Consider the following 22,212-nt stretch of genomic DNA (forward strand, 5'->3'; position numbering starts at 1 on the left):
TGTTGTGTTATATCAGTCTCCGAGCAGAGTCTTGAATAACACTGTAAGACACGCTCCGCTGATACTGACTCATAAAGCTGAGAGCACACGAATCAGGAGAGAAATACAACATCTACAGGATGTTTAAATAGAACATAATAATATTTCATAATATAAGCCTCTCGTGTGCATTAGCACCTGCACTGGAGTCCAAGAAATCACCTCATTACCATAGTACTGCCAGTATTAGAATAACACACCAATAAAACGGAAGAGGCGTGTGTGTGTGTGTGTGTGTTATGAGACACACATTTACACACATCCTCACATGATATAAACATTTAGTTGTGTTGACAAGCATGATTTTCTGTTTTTGTGAAGGATGAACGAACACTGAAAGTCCTTTGAATGGATTGAATGGATACAATTTTTGCGTGATTAAGAACAGTGTAAGCTACTCGTACAGTACCATTGTTACTATAGTAAAACTGTGGTATTGTATGGTGGCATCTTATACAGTTTGTAGGAGACCCCATATTCATTTGTTGTGATTTTACTCTAGTAACTATAGTATTTTGGCAGAAAAGATGGTACTAAGTTTTGCATAGGTAAATCTAATACCTGTTAACATGTCAATCTTGACACAATCTTGTGTGTTTGATACTAAATGCCTTAAACAGCACTGCAGAATTTATTCATTTTTTTTTATAAAGTGTAGAATAGTTGTACTTTATGTAAAAGTAGTAATTAAACTGATGTGATTCACCTTCTGTGAGATACTGGAGCTGCAATATCTGCCCCAGAATGAAAGTAATTGAGTTAATCTTTGAATTTAAAGAAAACTGATTCCTTATCAAGTTGTAAACAGCATCTTATTTTTACTAGAAATGTGTGATTTTGCTGTTAATCCGTATCCAGTGGTAGAAACGCCTTCTGTGACCAACAGTACAGTTAGTGGAGATCTCCAGCTGTAGAGCAGTGTTTGTGTGCTGTGATCTGTAGAGCTCTTACAAGAGCCTGAACTACAGAGCTGTTATAATCAACTGGATCTTATTAGTGCAGATTCCACAAGCTGATCCAATCATCCACCTCAGCTTCCAAACACCCGCAGGGTGAGCATACGCGTGTGTGTGCGCGTGTGTGTGTGTGTAGCAGCGTGTTCCTCCCTGTAACAATAGCAGAGGTGACTGGGCCTACAAGAGCACTGACAGCTTTACGATCCTTGTGCCAGAGCGAGGAAGAGAATTCTGGGAAAAGAGTTCTGGACTCAGTCCCAGACAAGCAGGTAGATCACTGTGTGTGTGTGTGTGTGTGTGTGTGTAGTGTTTCACACAGGCTTGTTTGAATTTGCAGTGCTGAAGAACCTGAAAAATCCAAATCGGGTCTTTCTTCAGTTGAGCTGGTCCAGGGACTGAAACACAGCCACTTTCGTACCTTAATGCTTCATTATTCAGCCCCTAAATGGCGTACTTAGACAGGAAGAGACTTTTACTTAGTATTTTGGCAGACAGTATGGTATCAGGTTAACATTTTGCATAGGTAAAGGTAATACATGTAAACATGGTCAATCTTGAAAGAATCTTGTGTTTGATAATAATTGTCTACACTGAAAAAAAAAAATTGTTCTTAGTATTTTTGTCTTGTTTTCCAGTACAAATATCTCAATATTCTTAATTCAAGATAGAGCTTCTTTTCAAAACAAACTTAAAGTAATTTTTGTTTTCTTCAAATAATTTCTGTTTAGTCAATTTGCTTAAGGATTTTTTTTTTTTGTGCAGTGTTTACTGTCTCCTAATCTCTCTCTCTCTCTCTCTCTCTCTCTCTCTCTCTATATATATATATATATATATATATTATATATCTTATATATATTTATATCTTATATAAGATTTTTTGATGTCAAAAACTTTGCAAAAAGCAAATAAAACCCAGTCTGGTAACTTTTAAGCACAACTTTGTTTCATAAACTCATATACTCGTGAGCAAACTGATTCCAGAAATCAGAATTCCAATGCAATCTGAAAGACTGATTTTAGCAGCTTGTGTAATTTTCGCATCAGACAGACACTGAACGCTCTCCAGGTGAGCCACACGAGGCTGAGACGACACAAAACCGCTTTATTAATGACAGCAGATCAGTCTGGCCCTTCACCCGTCTGGAGGAGGAATACTAATAATGAAGACAGTCGTACGTGTTCCCAAAGCACATTACAGAGATGAAGTACATGAAGTATTAACATGCCTTTAAAATGCATCTGTACTGATGACTTTAGATGGGATTTTGTTAAGGGGAAGGACACATCGGGTCCCTTTCAATTACACCTGTATGCATTGCACTGCACTTATTATGGGATTAATCGAGTCAAATGTGGATCAGCTGTTAATGGGTTCATGCAGGTGTTAGTTAAATCCAGTGTTGGGGTGATACATTACATGCATTAATCAGATTACTTTTTTTCCAAGTAATTAGTAAAATAATGCATTCCTTTTTTGTATACAAGAAGAGTTACTTTTTCAAATAAGTGTCGCTTGTTACTTTGTTTCCTCATTGGCTGAACTAAACCCTCATTAGTGTGCTGAACTTTTTTTCTCCTGTGTGCTATTCTTCGTTCACTTCAGACTGATAGCTGCAGCCTTTACTCATTTCACTTTTGGTGTTTTACATTTGCCAAAAATATAACTTATTTATATTAAAAACGAACAAGCCCAGCCAAGATGAGAAAAAGTAATGCAACAGTAACATAACCCGTTACTTTCCATAAAAAGTTACTAAGTATTGCAATAAGTTACTTTTTTAGGGAGTAATGCATTATTGTACGTAACTTTCCCCAACACTGATCTGCAAGAGCTCTGATTAGTGTGACTTTTAATGTTTTATTTACCGCTTAAACCGGTAATATTTAAGAGCAGAACTCCTAGAACGCACATGAAACGAAGTGTTGAATAATACAGGAGATGCTAACGGGGACGATGCTGCTAAAACAGTGTTAATCTCAGAGAACAGAGAGAATAACTGTCTTCTCATTGCTGCCCAGGAAAGGTGAGTGCTCTTGTGTAATCGTATTTGGGTAAAAACTGAATCACAGAGTGATGTTTTCTCCTGAAAATTGATTCTTTGGTGGTGAGGTGAAGTTGAATGTCCTTCCCTCAAATGTCTGATTCAGAGCCCGGATAAAGAGATCAAACCGGTGTTACAGAGCAATACAGACATCATGAGTAATTTGCCAGAGCGAGGATAGCGATCTAACCTGTCTCTCTCCGCTCCACACAGGTGACAGATGATAGACTCGTAATCTGCATTTCAAAGACGCTCGGAGCGCAGGAACACGAGAGCCGCTTAACTCTGGCACGCTTTCACAGCGCTCCACACTGATGCTCCGCAGATATTTATACAAGCCCTCCTCTGACATTATGCAATCACTTAAAATACACGTTTCTAGGTGGAGAAGAAGCAGAGTGATTTATTCTGACTGAATTTGCCACACACACAGATTTGCTGTGATCCTTCTGTGTGTGACGAGGGTTTATTCTGGATGAACATGGCTCTGTCTGCACCTGTAGTGCTGGGAAGAGCAAGTTTAAACCTGATATGAATCTTGCTGGATGTTCACACTGTAAGAAACCTGACAAACCTCCAGTTTGAGAGTCAGTTTATGTCCAGAAACACTCAAAGGTCAGAAGGTCACCTCAGAGGTTTTGACCTTTTCAGCTTCTTGTAATGGATGTACATTGTTTTCTGTCTCTGGATAACTGGATTAAAATTGTTACATTGACGTTTAAAAGGTAAATTAACCAAACGCGGCAGTAAAGACATCTGTAATGTTACAAAAGACGTTGATTTCAAGTAAATGTTAATCTTTTAAACTCCACAAAAAAAAAATATATATATATACTGTATTCATTGTGCAGCACAACTGTGTTCAACATTGATAATAATCAGAAATGTTTCTTGAGCAGTAAATCATCATATTAAAATGATTTCTGAAGATCATGTGACACTGAAGACTGGAGGAATGATGCTGAAAATCAATAATGCATTACATTTTAACAAAATAATAACAAAATAAAAACACAGTTTTTGGAAATCATAATAATACTTCACAATATTACTCTCTTGTTGTATTATTATTGTATATTATTGTATTTTGGATCAAATAAATGCAGCCTTAATGAACAGAAGAGACTTTAAAAAATGTTTACAGAGCTTCATGTTTAGAAATGTGATTGGCATGTAAATGTGTTGATGTTCATCTGTTTGATGTCAGAAAAGTTGTTTTTGCAGTTTAGTTTCAACTAATGCTCCTCGTTGACTATAGGAAGACTGAGTTCTGAAAGTTACAGTGTGTTAACATCATCCAGTGAACTCTGATCTGAAAAGATTTGATTCCTCCTCATTTGACTCCTTTGAATCAACCCAGCTTGTAGAGTTTGTGCTGGTTGTTTAACCGCGGGAGGGCAGGTGATGTATGCGTTCAGGAGTGATTCTGCTTTGGGGATTTCTCTTTACTGCCGTCTGTAAATGTTCTGCACTGATGTTTCTAATTACAGACGAGCCCCTCATGCCTAAAATAAGCACAGGCCTTTCTGAACACCGCCGTCTGCTCCTGCAGAGGTTTCAGCAGGCAGTAATTCAGAGGTGATGTGAGAAATTATAGTTTATGAGGCAGGAGGTCACAGCAGCCAAGCACACGGCTAACTGGGACCACCGACAGACACACACACACGTTTACACACTTTTCCACGCTTCTATCACACACTCTTTATAGTTCTACAGACAAATCCAGGCATATTTTAGTGGTATATATTAGGGGAGGTTCAGTGGTAGAGCACTGTTTTAGCAGCGCAAAAGGTTGTGGGTTCATTTCCCAGAGAACACACATACTGGAAAAAAATAATAATGTATAGACTGCACTGTAAGTCACTTTAGATAAAAACCTCTGCTAAATGTAAATGTAGTTCACACTGGACTGTTCATTGGGGAAGGACATGCTGCTATTGTTTTTTTCTTAATGCCTATGGAGGCAATAAATGACGTCTGCCACTGTCATGCTCTATAAGATGATTTTTGCACTTTAGTTTCAGTAAATGGTCTGTATGGACTTGTAAAGGGTTTTGCATTGTAAAAGTTTCAGTTAATATCAAACTCAATCGTGAAATCTGAACCACAGTGCTTCATTAAAACGCTGACAGGAACCAAAGAATGTGGTCTAGAAACACTTTCCATTCAGAAATTGCTAGTGGATTTCACAATTAATTCACAATGATTATTTATTTTTATATTGTTTTAAGAAGAAATACTGAATACTCTTTTTTTTATTTGCAACCTCAGAAAAATAATAAAGAATAATGATAATAAATTGCAGTGGTTAACTAAAACAGCAACAACAAAAAAAAGTTACTTGAAATAAAAACATGAACTGAAATTAAATTAAATATATTAAAAAAACGTAAACTTATTTTATTTCAGTCAGTTGTCAAAGCAGCATTTTTATTTAGTTTAACTTAGTATACTAAAATAACTAAAACTAAAGATGAAATAAACTTAATAAAAACTCTATTGACATATTTAAAACAATAAAATTACACAAAAACATAACAAAATTACTAAAACTTTTACTAAGATTAAAATGAAACAAAAAAGCTAAAATATCACAACTTCAAAATGAAACTTTATTTAAAATATTTTAAAATTTAATATTGACTTTTATTTAAATTAAATGTTTGTGCCATTTTGTAAAATCATTTCATGCTCTATAAAATGTTTTTGCAGTTTAGTTTCAATAAACGGTTGTGTGTCGGTCTGTAACAGTGCAGAGACAAAGGAAAGCAGAGAGGTGTGTGTGTGTGTGTTATAGAAAGTCAAAGTTTGAGTCTAATGAGTGTGTTCCCAGTCGTGTCTTGTGCTGTGTTTTGGGAGTGAAGTTCATTTCTTTGCTGGAGTTTGAAGGTAGTGAGTTTATCTGTGCCCTTCAGCTGGTGTCCAAACAGGAACTCCACAGAAAGCTGAGCGCTCAGATCTCCTCGTGGACCCTGAAGAAGCGCTGGGCTTTCTGGAGCGCTGGTGACAAACGTCCTTCTTCCCCACAGGCCTGTCAACAGCACACAACTCCTGTCTGCTTCTGCTGTCAGACAGTGACGACCTTATTAAACACTAGTTAACCTTCACTAAATCACTAAATCAGGGATTAACTTTGTGCTTTGTCGTTTTAATACTGTAGTAAGTCTGTACTTTCTGCAGGAAACTTTTTTTATATACAAATATCTTTTTATAATTATTCATTTTTTTTACATTTTGTTCAAAGTTTGGGGTCAGAACTTTTATTCATCAAGGATGCATTACATTAATCAAGAGTGACAGTATAGACATTTCCTGTATAAATGCTGTTCCCTTTCGAAAGCTTCAGTCGATGCTGCGCTGCTCAGCGCATTGGGAAACTTGTTATTCGTGACCAGCTGTGAATAATGGGTGTAACACGTAGATAGATTTGAAAGTGTGCTCTGGTGCTTCTTCAGTTCAAGTTGGGGATGATATACCTCTTGGGCTTACCAGGCTGCAGGTCAGGCTGGTCCTGCGCTGCACATTATGGCAGTGTTACAGGCATACCAGGCTGACCTGTTGAAGGACTTGAGTGTGGGCAGTACTTAATCTCTGGGGAAGAGATCGCAAGAGATGGTGCTACAACACAGAGACATCATGTTAGCTCATCTAGTTTCTCTTGGGTTGAGACTCAACACCAAGAAAAGTGTTTTTGTCTGGCCCAGAGAAACGACTTATCTCGGGATAGTTTGGGATTCGATCATGCTGCGGGCACAACTGTCTCCCGCTCGGATCGAGACCATTCGGCAGACCATGAGCAAAGTCAGGCTAGGCCAAGATTGCACTGTTCATCAGTATCAAAGGTGTCAGGTTTCATGGCTTCAGGATCCACAGTGATTCCTTTGGGGCTGTTGCACATGAGACCGTTTCAGTTGTGGCTAAATACCACAGTATCACAAGAGCCAATCCTCGAAGGCAAATAAATGTGACGCTCCGCTGGCTTCGTACACTATCTCTGTGGCTCAGACCCTGGTTCCTTGCCTTGGGTCCCACTCTAGGGGCACCGTGTCATCGCAGACTGCTAACGACGGATGCCTCCTGATGGCCTGGGGAGCGGTATTAGATGGCCACCCAGCTCAGGGGAAATGGGGGGGGGGGGGTCATCAGCTCGATTGGCACATCAATTGCCTTGAGCTGATGGCCGTATTTCTGGCTCTGAAATATTTCCTCCATCATTTGAGGGGCTGTCATGTCCTAGTACAGGTGGACAACACAGCAGTCTCTTATATAAATCACCAGGTTACATTCCAGGGCATTGGAATGTGGAAGCAGATTTACTGTCCAGACAGACACTACCAATGGGGGAATGGAAACTACACCCAGAGGTAGTGAAATAGAGTTGGAGAAAATTTTACGAAGCAGAGGTGGTCCTCTTCGCCTCCCATCAGACAGTGCAATGTCCCCTCTACTTCTCTCTGAGTCACCCAACCCCCTTGGGTCGGGATGTGATGACGCACACATGGCCCGAATTGTGCCTGTATGCCTTTCCTCCATTTTCTCTGTTCCCGGGAGTCCTAGACAGAGTTCGCCAACAAAGGTCTTGCCTGTTGCTGATAGCGCCATGTTGGCTGAACAGAGTGTGGTTCTCGGAGATAATAACTCTCCTCGACGGCTCGCCATGGGCGACTCCGGAGAAGAGGGACCTTCTGTCTCAGGCAGGGGGCACGATATTCCATCCCAGGCCCGACCGGTGGAATCTTCATGTTTGGCCCCTGATGGGTACCAACTGAGGAACACAGGGCTTTTGCCGGATGTTATTGATAAAAAGAAAAAGCTAGGGCTTCCTCCAGCAGACAGAGTTATGCCAGTAAATAGGGTGTCTTTTAGAGGTGGTGTGTGGTACACAATGTAGACCAAGTCAACTGCCATATTGCTCCAGTTCTGGACTTAGTGCAAGAGAAATTATCAACATGCACATGCCCTGCTACTCTTGAGGTTTATGTGGCCGCCATTTCAGCTTGCCACGCCTTGATTGATGGGATGCCACTCGGGAGACACCCTCTGCTCTCTCGCTTCCTTCGTATACCAGACGACTGAGGCCTACAGTGAAAACCAAGATGCCTTCTTGGGACTTAGCTATAGTTCTCGAGGGTCTTGTTGAAACCCCCTTTGAACCTTTAGAATCAGCGTCTGATAAACTTCTGACTCTGAAAATGTTTTTTCTCATGGCGATAACTTTGAAGAGAATTGGGGATATGCAGGCTCTGTCTATCTCACCATCATGCTTAGACTTTGCCCCAGGGATGGTGAAAGTGATTTTGCATCCTCATCCTGTTTACCTGCCTAAGGTTCCGTTTTCGGCTGTATATCCGGTCATTCTAGAAACCTTCTGCACTCCGCCGTTAACAACGCCGGAGCAGGAGAAATCTTAACGACTGTGCTCTTCAGACTTGCATCCACCGCACTAGCCAGTGGCGTAAGTCGGAGTAACTGTTCATCTGTCACGGTGGTGGTAGCAGAGGAGCAGCTGCCACCAGGCAGAACATGTCTCATTGGGTCTGGGATGCTAATGCTTTGGCTTATGAGATGCGCGGTCAAGCTTCGCCCTATAGGTCTTAGAGCTCACTCCACAAGGGGGGTCGCCTCTTCTAATGCTTTAGCAAGGGGTGCCCCCTTACAACAGGTTTGTGATGCGGCAGGTAGGTCCTCTCCGCACACATTCATAAGATTTTATATTTTGGATGTTCATGCTACACCGGGCTCTCATGTCCTTGAGTCAACAAGCTCATGTCTGAGGCCTTCTTGTGGTTTGGTAGCACAACCTTAGGGGTCCAGACATTTTCAAGCACGGCAGCGCGGGTATTCTCTTTCCCAATGCACTGAGCAGCGCAGCATCGACTGAAGCTTTCGAAAGGGAACGTTCCCGGTTAATTAACTGTAACCTTGTTCCCTGAGAAAGCAGAACGAGATGCTGCGCTGCGTTGCCGTGCTGAATATGTCCCAAGACTGCTCTTCAGACAAAATGTCCTGTTGATGCACCTGTGGCTTATCTATTTATAGCCCTGTGTTGCGGGTGCACTCCAATGACATTATCAACCGAGGCTATATTAACGCCGGGTCAATTCTATCGACGTGTTGCACACATTATTCAAAGCTGGTCATGATTAAGACGTTTCCCAATACGTTCTTTTGAACTTTCTATTCATTTGTGAATCCTGAAAACTAAAATGTATCACAGTTTCCACAAAAATATTGTGCAGCACAGCTGTTTTCAACATTGATAATAATCAGAAATGTTTCTTGAGCAGTAAATCATCATATTAGAATGATTTCTGAAGATCATGTGACACTGAAGACTGGAGGAATGATGCTGAAAATACAGCTGCGCATCACAGAAATAAATTACACTTTAACAGAGATTCACAGAGAAAACAGATATTTGAAATTGTAATAATATTTCACAATTTTACTGTTTTTACTGTATTTTTGGTCAAATTTATGAGTGAATGGTGCAACTCCAGGTTACTCAATATGATAGTTCCTCTAGTCACAGACATGTGTGTTGTTATCACAAAATAAATACTTTTTTTTCTTATTAGTTTTTGTTCAGTGCAGTCTATCGTGAAAATAAAATCTCTTACAGCACCTTTGGTTCAGTACTTGATATCAATGCATTCACACAGTGTGAATATACTCTGACCACACATCAAATCAAGCTCACGAGTTAAATAATGGCCAATCACAGTCTGTTGATCAGGGTTTCATGTTAATGTGATCTCTCCACAGACACAGCGGCTCTAATGCGCGTTACTTAAGGTGTGTTTCTCATGAGTGCACGGATCTTTAATAATGTCGACTTTAGTAGAATCTGACAGCCGAGGGTGAAGTACTGTTCGTTAAACTGTGCTCGTCTGTCAGGCTAATCGTAAGGGTCAGAAGTCATGGTGAGACAATATAAGGGTCGCTTCTGTTGAATCACTTACAGGTTTGTTTTAACCAGTGAACTGAGACTCTGATCTCTTCAGCATGGAGAGCTGGAGTCAGTGTGTGTGTGTGTTTAGAGGAGCGTGAGGAGATAATGAGACGTCCTCCTCTCGCCTCACCTGCTGCCAAAAGAGAATCTGTGTGTGTGTGTGTGTGTGTGTGTGTCTCACACAGGATGTAAAGTATTAAACCAAATGCCTTGCTTGGCAAAATTTTGTCACATGACAGAAAGGAACAGGTTCACAGGTATAAACAATCACACACACACACACACACACATGCACTGAGCACAACAGGTGCCGAAGTTCATGTTTCAACATTACATTCCTTTTTCCGAACATCCGGATCTCTCTCTCTCTCTCTCTCTCTCTCTCTCTCTCTCTCTCTCTCTCTCTCTCTCTCTCTCTCTCTCTCTCTCTCTCTCTCTCTCTCTCTCTCTCTCTCTCTCTCTCTCTCTCTCCAGTAGTTATAGACATATATACACAGTTATGATCGAAATATATTTTTGTGTTACAATACTGCGTTACTCCATAAAAAAGTATCTAATTGAGTTACTTAGTTTATTTTTATGGAAAGTAATGTAGTAAGTAACTCTTACTCTGTAATGAAAGTTACTCTTATATTATTTTTTGTCATCTGGACTGGGCTTGTTTATTTAAATTTTATTAATTTTTTAATGACCAAAAAACACAAAAGTTATATTTCAGGCAACTGTAAAAGGCCATTTCTGTCAACACAAGGACAGGAGAGCTGTCAGTCAACACATTGGAAACAAAGTCACTTGTGTTTAAAAAAATGATTCATATATTTTGTAGTATATTTAAAAGTGATTTGTGCTTTAGACATTTTTCTCGGTTTCAAATTCTTGGGAAATGTATTTCTTGAAAAGCATCCCAGCAGACAGAATATTTCCTTGACGTTCTGAGAAAGAGCATTAGGGTAAAGTTTTCCAATCTTAAAATGAACTTTCTCTTAGACAAAGAAAATGTTTCTGGGCTAAATGTTCAGGGAATCTGAAATTAACAAAACTGAAAGTGTTATTGGAATTACAGCCATAAACATTCAGACAGATGTTTCTGAACATCCCACCATGAATTATTATTATTATTATTTTTTCTGTATTGTAATGTACATTTGAGTGTAATGAATTATTGAAACATAATGCTGATTGCTTGATTGGATGCTGAGATGTGGGCGTGGCACTTTCAGTGGAGGCGGGGCTAAATTCAGTGGGTCGTAAGAAAGGGGTGTGGTTTGAGAGGTCTTTTATGTCACCAGAGAGAAATTATTTCACCAGATGATCCAGTTATGACATTTTGATTAAATTATGAGGTAAAATATAAAATAAAATAAAATACGCATTTAGAATAAGGTATATTAAAATATAACCAGCCTAATTATTCAGTGTTTCCTCGAACCTGATTAGTCACTTGTTCATACAACCCAGAAACTAGTCCATTTTTCAAATACATAGCTGCAATTTGCTACTGTACAGTAAGTCCAGTATGATTTCTTGCACTCAGATGTACAGTAGCAGGAATTCAGCCAATCACGTCTCAGCTCTGTGAAATAATGAATAAATCAGCACTCAGGGCCGGCGGGGGGGGGGGGGGGGGGGTGCAATCATGTGATGTTCAGCTCACAACAAACCAATGAAAACACGGTCTTAGAGATCCTGCATCTGTTCCCGCTCACTCCTGACTGTCTGTATCTGTCCCTCATTCACTGCCAAATCTCACTCGACCCTCTGTCTGTCTCTCACATCTACTCACATAGCAACGTATCATAGACTTATATTGGTTTTATATAAAGTTAATCAAGCAGATTACAACCTAAACCAAACCAAACACCTAAAGAAAAAAAAAAAGAAAAATAACAAGGAAACTTGTCATAATTGCATAATTGTACTAAAAAAACATCCTGTTTTGTAAATTTCAAATAAACCTGTTATTTTGTTTTATTTTATTTTACAATCTTAATTTCATTTACTGCTATTTTAATGCTAAATGGAAATAGCGAGGATATTTCAAAAGTGGTTGAGATGGATCAAACCCAAACATACTGTGACATGCTGGCCAGTTACAGAGAGAGAGAGGGGGGGGGAGAGAGAGAGGAAGAGGGGAAGAGGAAGAGAGAGAGAGAGAGAGAGAGAGAGGAAGAGGGGAAGAGGAAGAGAGAGAGAGGAAGAGGGGAAGAGGAAGAGAGAGAGAGGAAGAGGGGAAGAGGAAGAGAGAGAGAGAGAGGAAGAGGGGAAGAGGAAGAGAGAGAGAGAGAGAGGAAGAGGGGAAGAGGAAGAGAGAGAGAGAGAGAGAGAGAGAGGAAGAGGGGAAGAGGAAGAGAGAGAGAGGAAGAGGGGAAGAGGAAGAGAGAGAGAGAGGAAGAGGGGAAGAGGAAGAGAGAGAGAGAGAGAGAGGGGAAGAGGAAGAGAGAGAGAGAGAGAGAAAGAGGAAGAGGGGAAGAGGAAGAGAGAGAGAGAGAGACAGAGAGGAAGAGGGGAAGAGGAAGAGAGAGAGAGGAAGAGGGGAAGAGGAAGAGAGAGAGAGAGAGAGAGAGAGGAAGAGGGGAAGAGGAAGAGAGAGAGAGGAAGAGGGGAAGAGGAAGAGAGAGAGAGAGAGAGAGGGGAAGAGGAAGAGAGAGAGAGAGAGAGGAAGAGGGGAAGAGGAAGAGAGAGAGAGAGAGAGAGAAAGAGGAAGAGGGGAAGAGGAAGAGAGAGAGAGAGAGAGAGAGAGGAAGAGGGGAAGAGGAAGAGAGAGAGAGGAAGAGGGGAAGAGGAAGAGAGAGAGAGGAAGAGGGGAAGAGGAAGAGAGAGAGAGAGAGAGGGGAAGAGGAAGAGAGAGAGAGAAAGAGGAAGAGGGGAAGAGGAAGAGAGAGAGAGAGAGACAGAGAGGAAGAGGGGAAGAGGAAGAGAGAGAGAGGAAGAGGGGAAGAGGAAGAGAGAGAGAGAGAGAGAGAGAGGAAGAGGGGAAGAGGAAGAGAGAGAGAGAGAGAGACAGAGAGGAAGAGGGGAAGAGGAAGAGAGAGAGAGGAAGAGGGGAAGAGGAAGAGAGAGAGAGAGAGAGAGAGGAAGAGGGGAAGAGGAAGAGAGAGAGAGGAAGAGGGGAAGAGGAAGAGAGAGAGAGAGAGGAAGAGGGGAAGAGGAAGAGAGAGAGAGAGAGAGAGAGAGAGAGGGGAAGAGGAAGAGAGAGAGAGAGAGAAAGAGGAAGAGGGGAAGAGGAAGAGAGAGAGAGAGAGAGAGACAGAGAGGAAGAGGGGAAGAGGAAGAGAGAGAGAGGAAGAGGGGAAGAGGAAGAGAGAGAGAGAGAGAGAGGGGAAGAGGAAGAGAGAGAGAGAGAGAAAGAGGAAGAGGGGAAGAGGAAGAGAGAGAGAGAGAGACAGAGAGGAAGAGGGGAAGAGGAAGAGAGAGAGAGGAAGAGGGGAAGAGGAAGAGAGAGAGAGAGAGAAAGAGGAAGAGGGGAAGAGGAAGAGAGAGAGAGAGAGAGAGGGGGGAAGAGGAAGAGAGAGAGAGAGAGAAAGAGGAAGAGGGGAAGAGGAAGAGAGAGAGAGAGAGACAGAGAGGAAGAGGGGAAGAGGAAGAGAGAGAGAGGAAGAGGGGAAGAGGAAGAGAGAGAGAGAGCGAGAGAGAGGAAGAGGGGAAGAGAGAGAGAGAGAGACAGAGAGAGGAAGAGGGGAAGAGGAAGAGAGAGAGAGAGATAGAGAGACAGAGACAGAGAGAGAGAGAGTGGAAGAGGAAGAGGAAGAGAGAGAGGTTAAACTAGCTCAAGGGTTTAGTTGAACTCCACTTAGCAGTAAACACACACACACACACACACACACACATGCTGCTCTGTATGACAGCCAGGGATTAATGGTTGCTTTTTTCCTCTTTAATAATCATGTGCGGAAACACACAGATATTCCCACGATGCAGGTGTGAAATGAAAGAGTATTAACTTCTGCCGCTCTCCACTTCTTCACCCTCCAAAGATATTTCAGCAAACGCTAGAAAGGCCTCTGTCTTCTGAGTCTCGTGCCCAAAATGAACTGATACATTCAAATAAATATTTCAATTACTAATTAACTGAGAAAGAATTATAGTTTGGCAGCCTGATGCCAGAAAAGAAATGTTTATTTACATTTTTAGTTTTGTTAAAAAATCTTTGTAGAAAACAAACAAACAAACAAAGAAACATCGGTGTTAAGTTAATATTATTTATATATAGTTGAACTTTTTATTACATATTTAAAATGAGCTTTTTTTAGTATTTTAGTTAAGTACATTTGTTGTATAAGGGGCCGTTCGCATCGAGTTAAAATATCTCAACTTTTCAGAATGCCGCAAGCGCACCGCGGGTCATGTGACAAGAACTAACCAATCAGCCTCATCGTTTCCCGTAACAACGTTGAAAGCTCAGCCAAGATGAAGGAACAGCTGATCATAGCTGTATATGGATTGCCATTTTTAAAAAATTTAGTAGCAGAGCTACTGCAAGCGATTTTTAGTGTTGCAAATCAATTTATCCTTTGCTGAAATTTCCGCGTCTTCATGGAGAGAGCAGGTCATGGTTGCTTAGCAACGGCAGACGCCTCAGGAGCGCAACTGCCCGAGCGCTTTGGAGAAGAAGAAAGCGGCGCGACTAACGTTTTCCACGCGTTTTAGGCGCGACATGTGACAGCCCCTAACTCTGTATAATGACATGGGTATGACACAGGTATTACAAGGAGAGGGTGACTTATGAGGACATAACCCATGTCCCCATTTTTCAAAACGCTTATAAATCATACAGAATGAGTTTTTTTTGAGAAAGTAAAAATGCACAAAGTTTCCTGTGAGGGTCAGGGTTAGGTGTAGGGTTGGTGTAGGGCCATAGAATATACAGTTTTTTACAGTATAAAAACCATTACACCTCTGTGTGTGTGTGTGTGTGTGTGTGTGTGTGTGTGTGTGTGTGTGTGTGTGAGTGTGAAATAGAGAGTCATAGGTAAAATTCAATAGAATAACAACTCATCATTCTCTCTCTCTCTCTCTCTCTCTGGTTGAGTGTGGACAATAGTCTCAGCAGTGGCCTCTGATTGCCTCTTTTCACATGTTAATGAGCATCTCTGCGTTCCTCCTCTTTCTCAAATCTCCACAAATTATACAGCAAACACAGAAAGGGAAAATCCTACGGCTTTTTGCTCCTTTTTTATTCTACAAACTGACATGTAAATGCGAGTGTAAGTGTTGTCCTCCGCTGCTCTGATCGGCAGCTAATTGTAGCCGTCAATTGTATAAGATGCTCTTTTACTTCAACACAAGCCCAGATCAAACACAATCAAATCTCCCGCCTGGTTAAGAGAGAGAGAGAGAAAGAGAGATGGTCGGGTTCATTGTCACAGTGATGACTGCATTTATTCGCATAACACTTTTAAACATAAATATTTGTTGATTTGCTCTTTTTGCGTCTGGCTGCGATCTGAACGCTGTCGAGGATCTGAGATTGTTTTGAAGCGCTGAACCTGACGGAAAAGAAAGAGTATTCACGAATATTCGCAATTCAACACTCGACTATTTTATTGCATTTAACTGTTAGTACTTAATGAAAATATTAAGGACACAGATGTTTATTCAGAATCAAATTTATTTAATGTTTATGCAAATATGTGAAGTGGCATCCAGTCAGTTTCCTGTTGTCATATTGTGTATTTTTGAATGAGTAATTGACCAATCAGCATCCAGGAGCGGAAAGACCTGTTTTATAATGCTCTTTTATGTTGTATATTTATCACATATTATGACATTGCGTTTGATAGTGAATTATTTGTCTTATGTAATATGAAACAGTTTGCTCTTCCTCACAGCGGATTTTAAAATAGAAACAGGACAATGTGAAGAATCACTCACAGACACACACACACACACACACACACACACACACCACAAGAGGGCCGAATCATGCAGGAGAAAGTCACGTTTTATTTCATAGGATAAATTAAATTTCACACCCCTGCAAAGTTTATACAGCACATAGCAGCAGATTTACAAGATTCATATGCAAATGTGTGTCAAGATTAGAGATACAACAATTATTCCGGTTCGTGATAAATTATTCATTTAACAACAGTCAATTATTAATTCCACAGAAACAATAAGCTGTGTTTCTGGAGGCAGAGTTTCCTGTTTTAACAGACCTTTACCTTTCTCTCTCTCGCTCTGTGAACTCTGTCAGAATTAATTGAGAATGCTTTCCATTTTCTTCTCTGCCTCAGAAAGCCACAGCATCAAAATAGTAAAAAATGTGGCAAATGTGGCACTGCTACTTCAACCTCACTGGAGACCTGACCTCTTTACCGAGAGATGCTCAGAATCCTCTCTCTTCACCGAGCGTCTCTCGTTCGATGTGTGTAAATGAAGAGAGTCTGCTAATAATCAGATCACTAGTGTTAAGAACAGAACAAGTGCTACGTGTGAAAATCAATAGCTATTTGATGCATATGGCATCTGTATCTGCGCAGTCAGTAGCCCATCTCCTTTTCTTTTCTTTTGTCTGTGCATGTGAGATACGCTCGGCCTGTACAGCTGTCACTCACATTAAAATGCATCTGTGAATGAAACAGGTTTGTTGGGTAAATGCATAATTCATAAGTACAGATGAGAAATCACTACCGCATGTAATGCATGTGCATGCTGTATTTGCACAGAGGTGGATCTGTGAAGAGTCGGACAGGCTTTTTGGCTGGCGATGTACACGCACACATGAAGATGTGATAATTATGATAATGAAATACACGGCTGTATCTCTGGTACTGTTGTGTGTGGCGCAGTGTGCTTTAAATTGACTTCCAAAATTAACTAGCAACACAGGGCAGGGACCCCAGCAGTTCATACAGGAAAATGACATGTATACTGAAGAAGGAAAAATATATATATAAATGAATAAATAAATGATGTAGAAAGAATTTTCACTCAAAATTTGCAAGTAAATTTCACAAATGAGAAATGGCAAACAATGCATCGAATTAAATGTCAGATTTTAAAATAGAAAGACAGAAATAGTATTTTCTTGTAAAACCTGCTCCAAAAATCTGTTTTTTTTTTTTATAGTGCACAATTTTTTATATTTATTTTTTTACAGTGCATTGGTTTTTTTTTTACACATTTAACTTCACATCAATTCATGCTACGAAAAAAAAGATGCAATTAATTTTAGACCTGTTTTTAATGTATAATGTATGCATATTTTGTTTGTTTTATATATATCATTATCGTTACTCATTTTTTACATGGATTTGCTTGCATTATGCATTCTTAATTTACAATTTTACATACATTAAAATTGTAAGTTATAAAGCACTGCTGGCAATGAATGTTCAGAGAAAAGCCCCTCCAAAAATCCTTTAGATGCACAATGTTTCCGAGCTGAACGTGTGACAGGGCAGAACTGAAGGAGAGGGTGTAACAGGAGCGAGCGCAGAGAGGGGGCGTCTGTCTCCTCCATTAAATGAACACATTGATGAACCCAGAGGGTCACTGTCTGTCTCACACAATACTTAACAACATGTCAAATACTGCATATAAACAGATGCAAAAAACACCATACATGTGCAAATGATAGATAGATAGATAGATAGATAGATAGATAGATAGATAGATAGATAGATAGATAGATAGATAGATAGATAGATAGATAGATAGATAGATAGATAGATAGTTTAATATGTCTAAATCATAGTATCAGTGGAAATCAAATCAAGTCGAAATCACATAATAACTGATTGATGAAGTATTGTCTGACTGATTTGTGTCACTCACCCTACAGGGACACAGCAGCTCCGGATGATTCAGACAGAGTCACGAACCAAACATGCACCCTCACCAATTAAACATATATATAATAAAAAAGAAGAAAAAAAAAAAAAAGAAAAAAAAAAAATATATATATATATATATATATATATATATATATATATATATATATATATATATTTATATATATATAGTAAATAATTACAAATGTAACGTTAGAATGTAAATGCAAATGCAAATATTAATAATAATGATAATAATATTATTATTATTATTAATAATAATAATAATAATTATTATTATTATTATTATTATTATAATAATAATAATAATTATTATTATTATTATTATTATTATTATTATTATAATAATTATAATTATTATTATTATTTGATAATTGTATTTATACACACCTGAGCGATTGTAGAGTGCAGGAGTCAGAGGTGCCTGTGATGCTGAACAAAAGCATCAGTCAGTGCTGATGCCAGGAGACTGATGTCTTTCTTCATTATCCTCACAAATACTCAAACTCTCTTCACATAAAGCAGAGTCGCCCTCCGAAGACTTCAGCGCTAAAGCGTGAAACACAGTAGAAGACAAACAACAATAACGGTGAAAGAATGCAGAGAGAGAAAGAGAGAGGGAGAGAGAGAGGAAGCTCGTTCACGCCCTTAAATGTGTCGGAATCCCTCTGAAATCTCGTCTCGAAGCATTTCATTCTTTCACTTTGGAATGAGAATTATATGAAAAATGGCATAAAAATCACTAAAACCCTCATCACGCTGCGCTAGGTGTTTGAAAATTCCTCCATTAAGGGTTCTTACCTGTGCACCTGTAGACTCACCTGTCGCAGGAGCGCGCGCGCGCTCCCCGCGTCTCCTCTGACAGAACACTTTCCCTCCTCAAATCCAGCGGTTCTCCTCTTCAGATTCGTCTTCTTTTTTCTTTTTCTTTTTTTCATCCTCCTTTGTTTCTCATACAACCTTGTTTGTGGTCGGCGCTGAAGAGAGCGCGCGTAAACGTGCCCGAACTTTCTTCAAACGTTATTCGAGTCTTCGCTATAAAGGTGCCTGATGCTCCGTGTGTGTGTGCGCTCATAAAACACACACGTTTTGCTCTATTATCCCTCCCTGTGCTGATAGGTGGCGTGTGTTTCTCTCTCTCTCGAAAAGAAAGGAGGAAAACAGTGTCATTCGAGGCGTGTGAGCGCGTCAGTCCGAGCGCAGGTTTGAGTCCTGGAGTGTGTGAGAGGATCAGTCAGGAATAACGCGCCTCTGTTTCTCAGGCTTTATTCTGGACCCAGACACTATAACACACACAACACACACTCCTGCAGCCGAGACCACAAGGTAAGACACACTCTTTTACCTTCACTGTATCTTTAAAACAGTCCTAATGCGAGATAAATCCGCTGTAATGCTGCTGGCTCAGGGATGCTCTTCGTTAAAGGCGAACACAAAGGTGTGTGGATGCTCCTCTTACCTTGGCTTTCACCTGTGCAGGTGCGCTGAGCGACTAGACTAAACTTATTTTAAACTGACGTTTTATTCTAGGAATGAAACCAATGCTTGGCATTGCGTCCACTAACCATTTTTATTTTTTACTACTATTTTTTTTTAATGCTTACTATATATATTTTTTAAATGTTGCAATGCGCGAGATCAGTGATAGAGGAAATCATGCCATCATCGCTACAAATTCAGCTGTAAATGCATCGATTTTTATTTTTTAACAAACACAATTTTAACATGCAAGTCACAACAAAAATGTTTATTATGTTAAGTTAATATGAATGCAAAGTAAAGGTATTTATGCAGTTTTAATGATTATGATATCCGCACGCGTTTTATTTTACCCGGAATTCCATTATCAACACTGCATATTTATTCAAGCATACAAAAATTATCATTACAGAGAGAGATCATATAGATCCGATTTTCCAACGTTTTCAAATACTGCGTCTTCACTATATTTAAAGCAAGAGCTCAAACACTCAGCAAGTCAAGAATAAAAAAGAGCAATAGATCCCTGATGCACGTGGGATTTATCACAGATAATATATGATTTAATTGCAACTTTACATATTTCCTAATGCATTAAATAATGTGTCCCCATTTTATTACATTTCACGTTTATCCCTAAAAACAAACCACAGAAAATGTCTCTCATATAGTTGGAAGCACCCTTAATAAATAAATCAGACAAATACAAACAGCCAGCTGTAAAAGTGTCTTTTTAGACATGAAACAAGTCAAATATAAATCCAGCATCTGACCTTTGAAACTATTATTTCGCTTTTTGTATTTAAATCAGAGGACACACATGCACCTCTAAACTGCTTATTTAGATCTCCATAAGTCATAATGCATCCGTCTTCCAGTCTCCGGTGATCAGATGCATCAGCAGTCTCATTCACTAATGTGCCCGTGTTTTTCTGTGTCTTTCTGTTGTGTGCTCGGGCTGATGGGATGCCAGAGGGAGCGGTTCACCCTGCTGCTGTGTTTGCTCGGGTCTGAGTCCATGCAAACTGCCATCTGATCCACGTTTTTCAATGCGGGAGCTGATCATGGCGGATGGCCCCCGGTGTAAGAGGCGAAAACAAGCCAACCCGCGGAGGAAAAACGGTAAGAGCGGCTTGGGAAAGTGTCCTGGTGCGGTGCGTAAACGGATGCGTGACGCGGGACGCAGAGAGAGGAGACCGGACAGATCAGAGTCCAGATGGGAGCACGTTTAGAAGAGCACAAGTAGAATTCGGACTGAACAGGCGTGATGTAAATAAAGGCCATGTAACGGAGCCTTTTCCTCTCTGTATTTTCGCGCAAGTTTGGAAATGAAAGTTTGTGCGTAATTGTCAAACGCGCTCTGAACACGTTAGCTTACCGTGGATTCTTCACATTTGCGTTTCGTTTGTTTAAGACGCTGCTGACCGCTCAGAGACACCGATTGTACAGTCCCAGTGCATTATTTTCATTCATTCTCAGATGCATGAATAAGAGGTGCTCGTGCTCGATTTTTTTTTTGTGTGGAGCTCCGTTAGTCGCAGTCAATGACGCACAAGTGTCTGGTAAACACAGTTACACATTAACGCAGGACGCATGCTGACTGTGAAGAAGAGATGAGTTTATCTTAAAAACATGTGCTGCTTTCAGGGATGTTTCAGATCAGTGTGCTGTATTTTGAGGGTACAGTATCTCTTTGGGCTTTTTGCACATGCATAAACACTATATTGTTTTATATTAAATAAACACACTAGCCGACAGATTAGGTTGCATTGGAAATTGTGCGTGAGTGCTGGGTTTGTAGGCTCGAAAGCCGCGCTGCACGTTAGTTTTTAATTCTTCAGCAGTTCAGATCCATCTCCATCTTTCCTTTATGAAATGTTTCATATTGATCCTCTAAAAATCAATACGAGTACGAGAGTCTTTTCACCATCGCGAGTGTGTCTTCAAGTATGCTACTGTAGTTTAAAAAAAAGCGCAGCTCTGTCCTACTAAATTTTAAATTCTTACATTTGCGTATGACTAATAATGCATTTCATACAATTTTATGAAATACCATCTTACAGTCCATGCATATTAGTTTGTGTTTTTAATACAACATGTGAGTGATTTGCATAAAAATAACGGTACTGAAGTATTCATATGCAATGTCCAGTTTTGTGTTTATTATTTGCGGAGCTCGTGAACGCGGATGCATGATAATACTAAATGAACAGTTTATGTAGAAATAAAAATGCACCACTGAAAAAAAATGCATCTTGATATGAAGTGACAGTCGTGTAAAATGAGGACATAGATGAAATATTCATTGATGCTGGAAGACTATGGATTTGAGCTCAGAGAAATATGAAGGGTGTAACGTGTGTTTCTCACACACCTGCTGGATTCAGCGTGTCCAGGTGAACTCAGGTGTGCTAAGACATTTAGCATAGGTACATGCTTCAAAAATTAATATAAGCGTATATATTTGCATGCACTCTATAGAAATGTTTGCATCTTGCTTAAAAAATAATCAAGCAGTGCAAATTTTGCATTGTGTAGTGTTTTATCATTCAGATTCGTGTCCAGTTTTGCATGTTGCTGTATGTTTGAACGTGCTGTATTTTCTGTGGGAAAGGAAAGTTTTAGTTCAGTCAGATTAATTGCAAACATCTAGCTTCAGATCTCTGATGAGCTAAAGCCCTAACCGTAGAGTAAAAATCTGATGTGTGAAGAGTTTAGTCGCTGGATTCAAAGACGAGACACTGTCGTCTAGAGCTCCTTCTCCTTGTGTTAAACTTCAGTCCAGCTGCGACGCTTTGCTGTCTGTGAATGCTCAGTGCAGTCAGTCTGCTTGTGACTGTTTATTTTGTGTACAATTTGTAGTGTGTGAGGAGCAGATTTCATGCGAGCAAATCTGATGTCAGAGGTCATGCGGAAAGTCTTTTCTGTTTGTCGTGCATGCATGCACG

At 40.0% G+C, this 22,212-nt stretch overlaps 1 protein-coding gene across 4 annotated transcripts in view; it reads left to right on the forward strand.

Moving 5' to 3' along the window:
• Positions 1–18,953: 18,953 nt before the first annotated feature.
• The window catches only part of LOC132152217 (zinc finger E-box-binding homeobox 2-like), a 71,339-nt gene continuing 68,080 nt past the window's right edge, over positions 18,954–22,212 (forward strand). For 2 of the 4 annotated variants that reach the window (XM_059561025.1, XM_059561027.1), the window contains exons 1-2: positions 18,954–19,111; positions 20,238–20,386. In XM_059561025.1, the coding sequence (XP_059417008.1) occupies positions 20,314–20,386 (73 nt within the window). In that variant the 5' untranslated portion in view covers positions 18,954–19,111; positions 20,238–20,313. The remainder of the gene's footprint in view (positions 19,112–20,237; positions 20,387–22,212) is intronic. The other 2 variants (XM_059561024.1, XM_059561026.1) reach the window with 1 other exon arrangement.

The sequence above is a fragment of the Carassius carassius genome, chromosome 10 (genome assembly GCF_963082965.1).
Source record: "Carassius carassius chromosome 10, fCarCar2.1, whole genome shotgun sequence".
Classification (NCBI taxonomy): domain Eukaryota; kingdom Metazoa; phylum Chordata; class Actinopteri; order Cypriniformes; family Cyprinidae; genus Carassius; species Carassius carassius.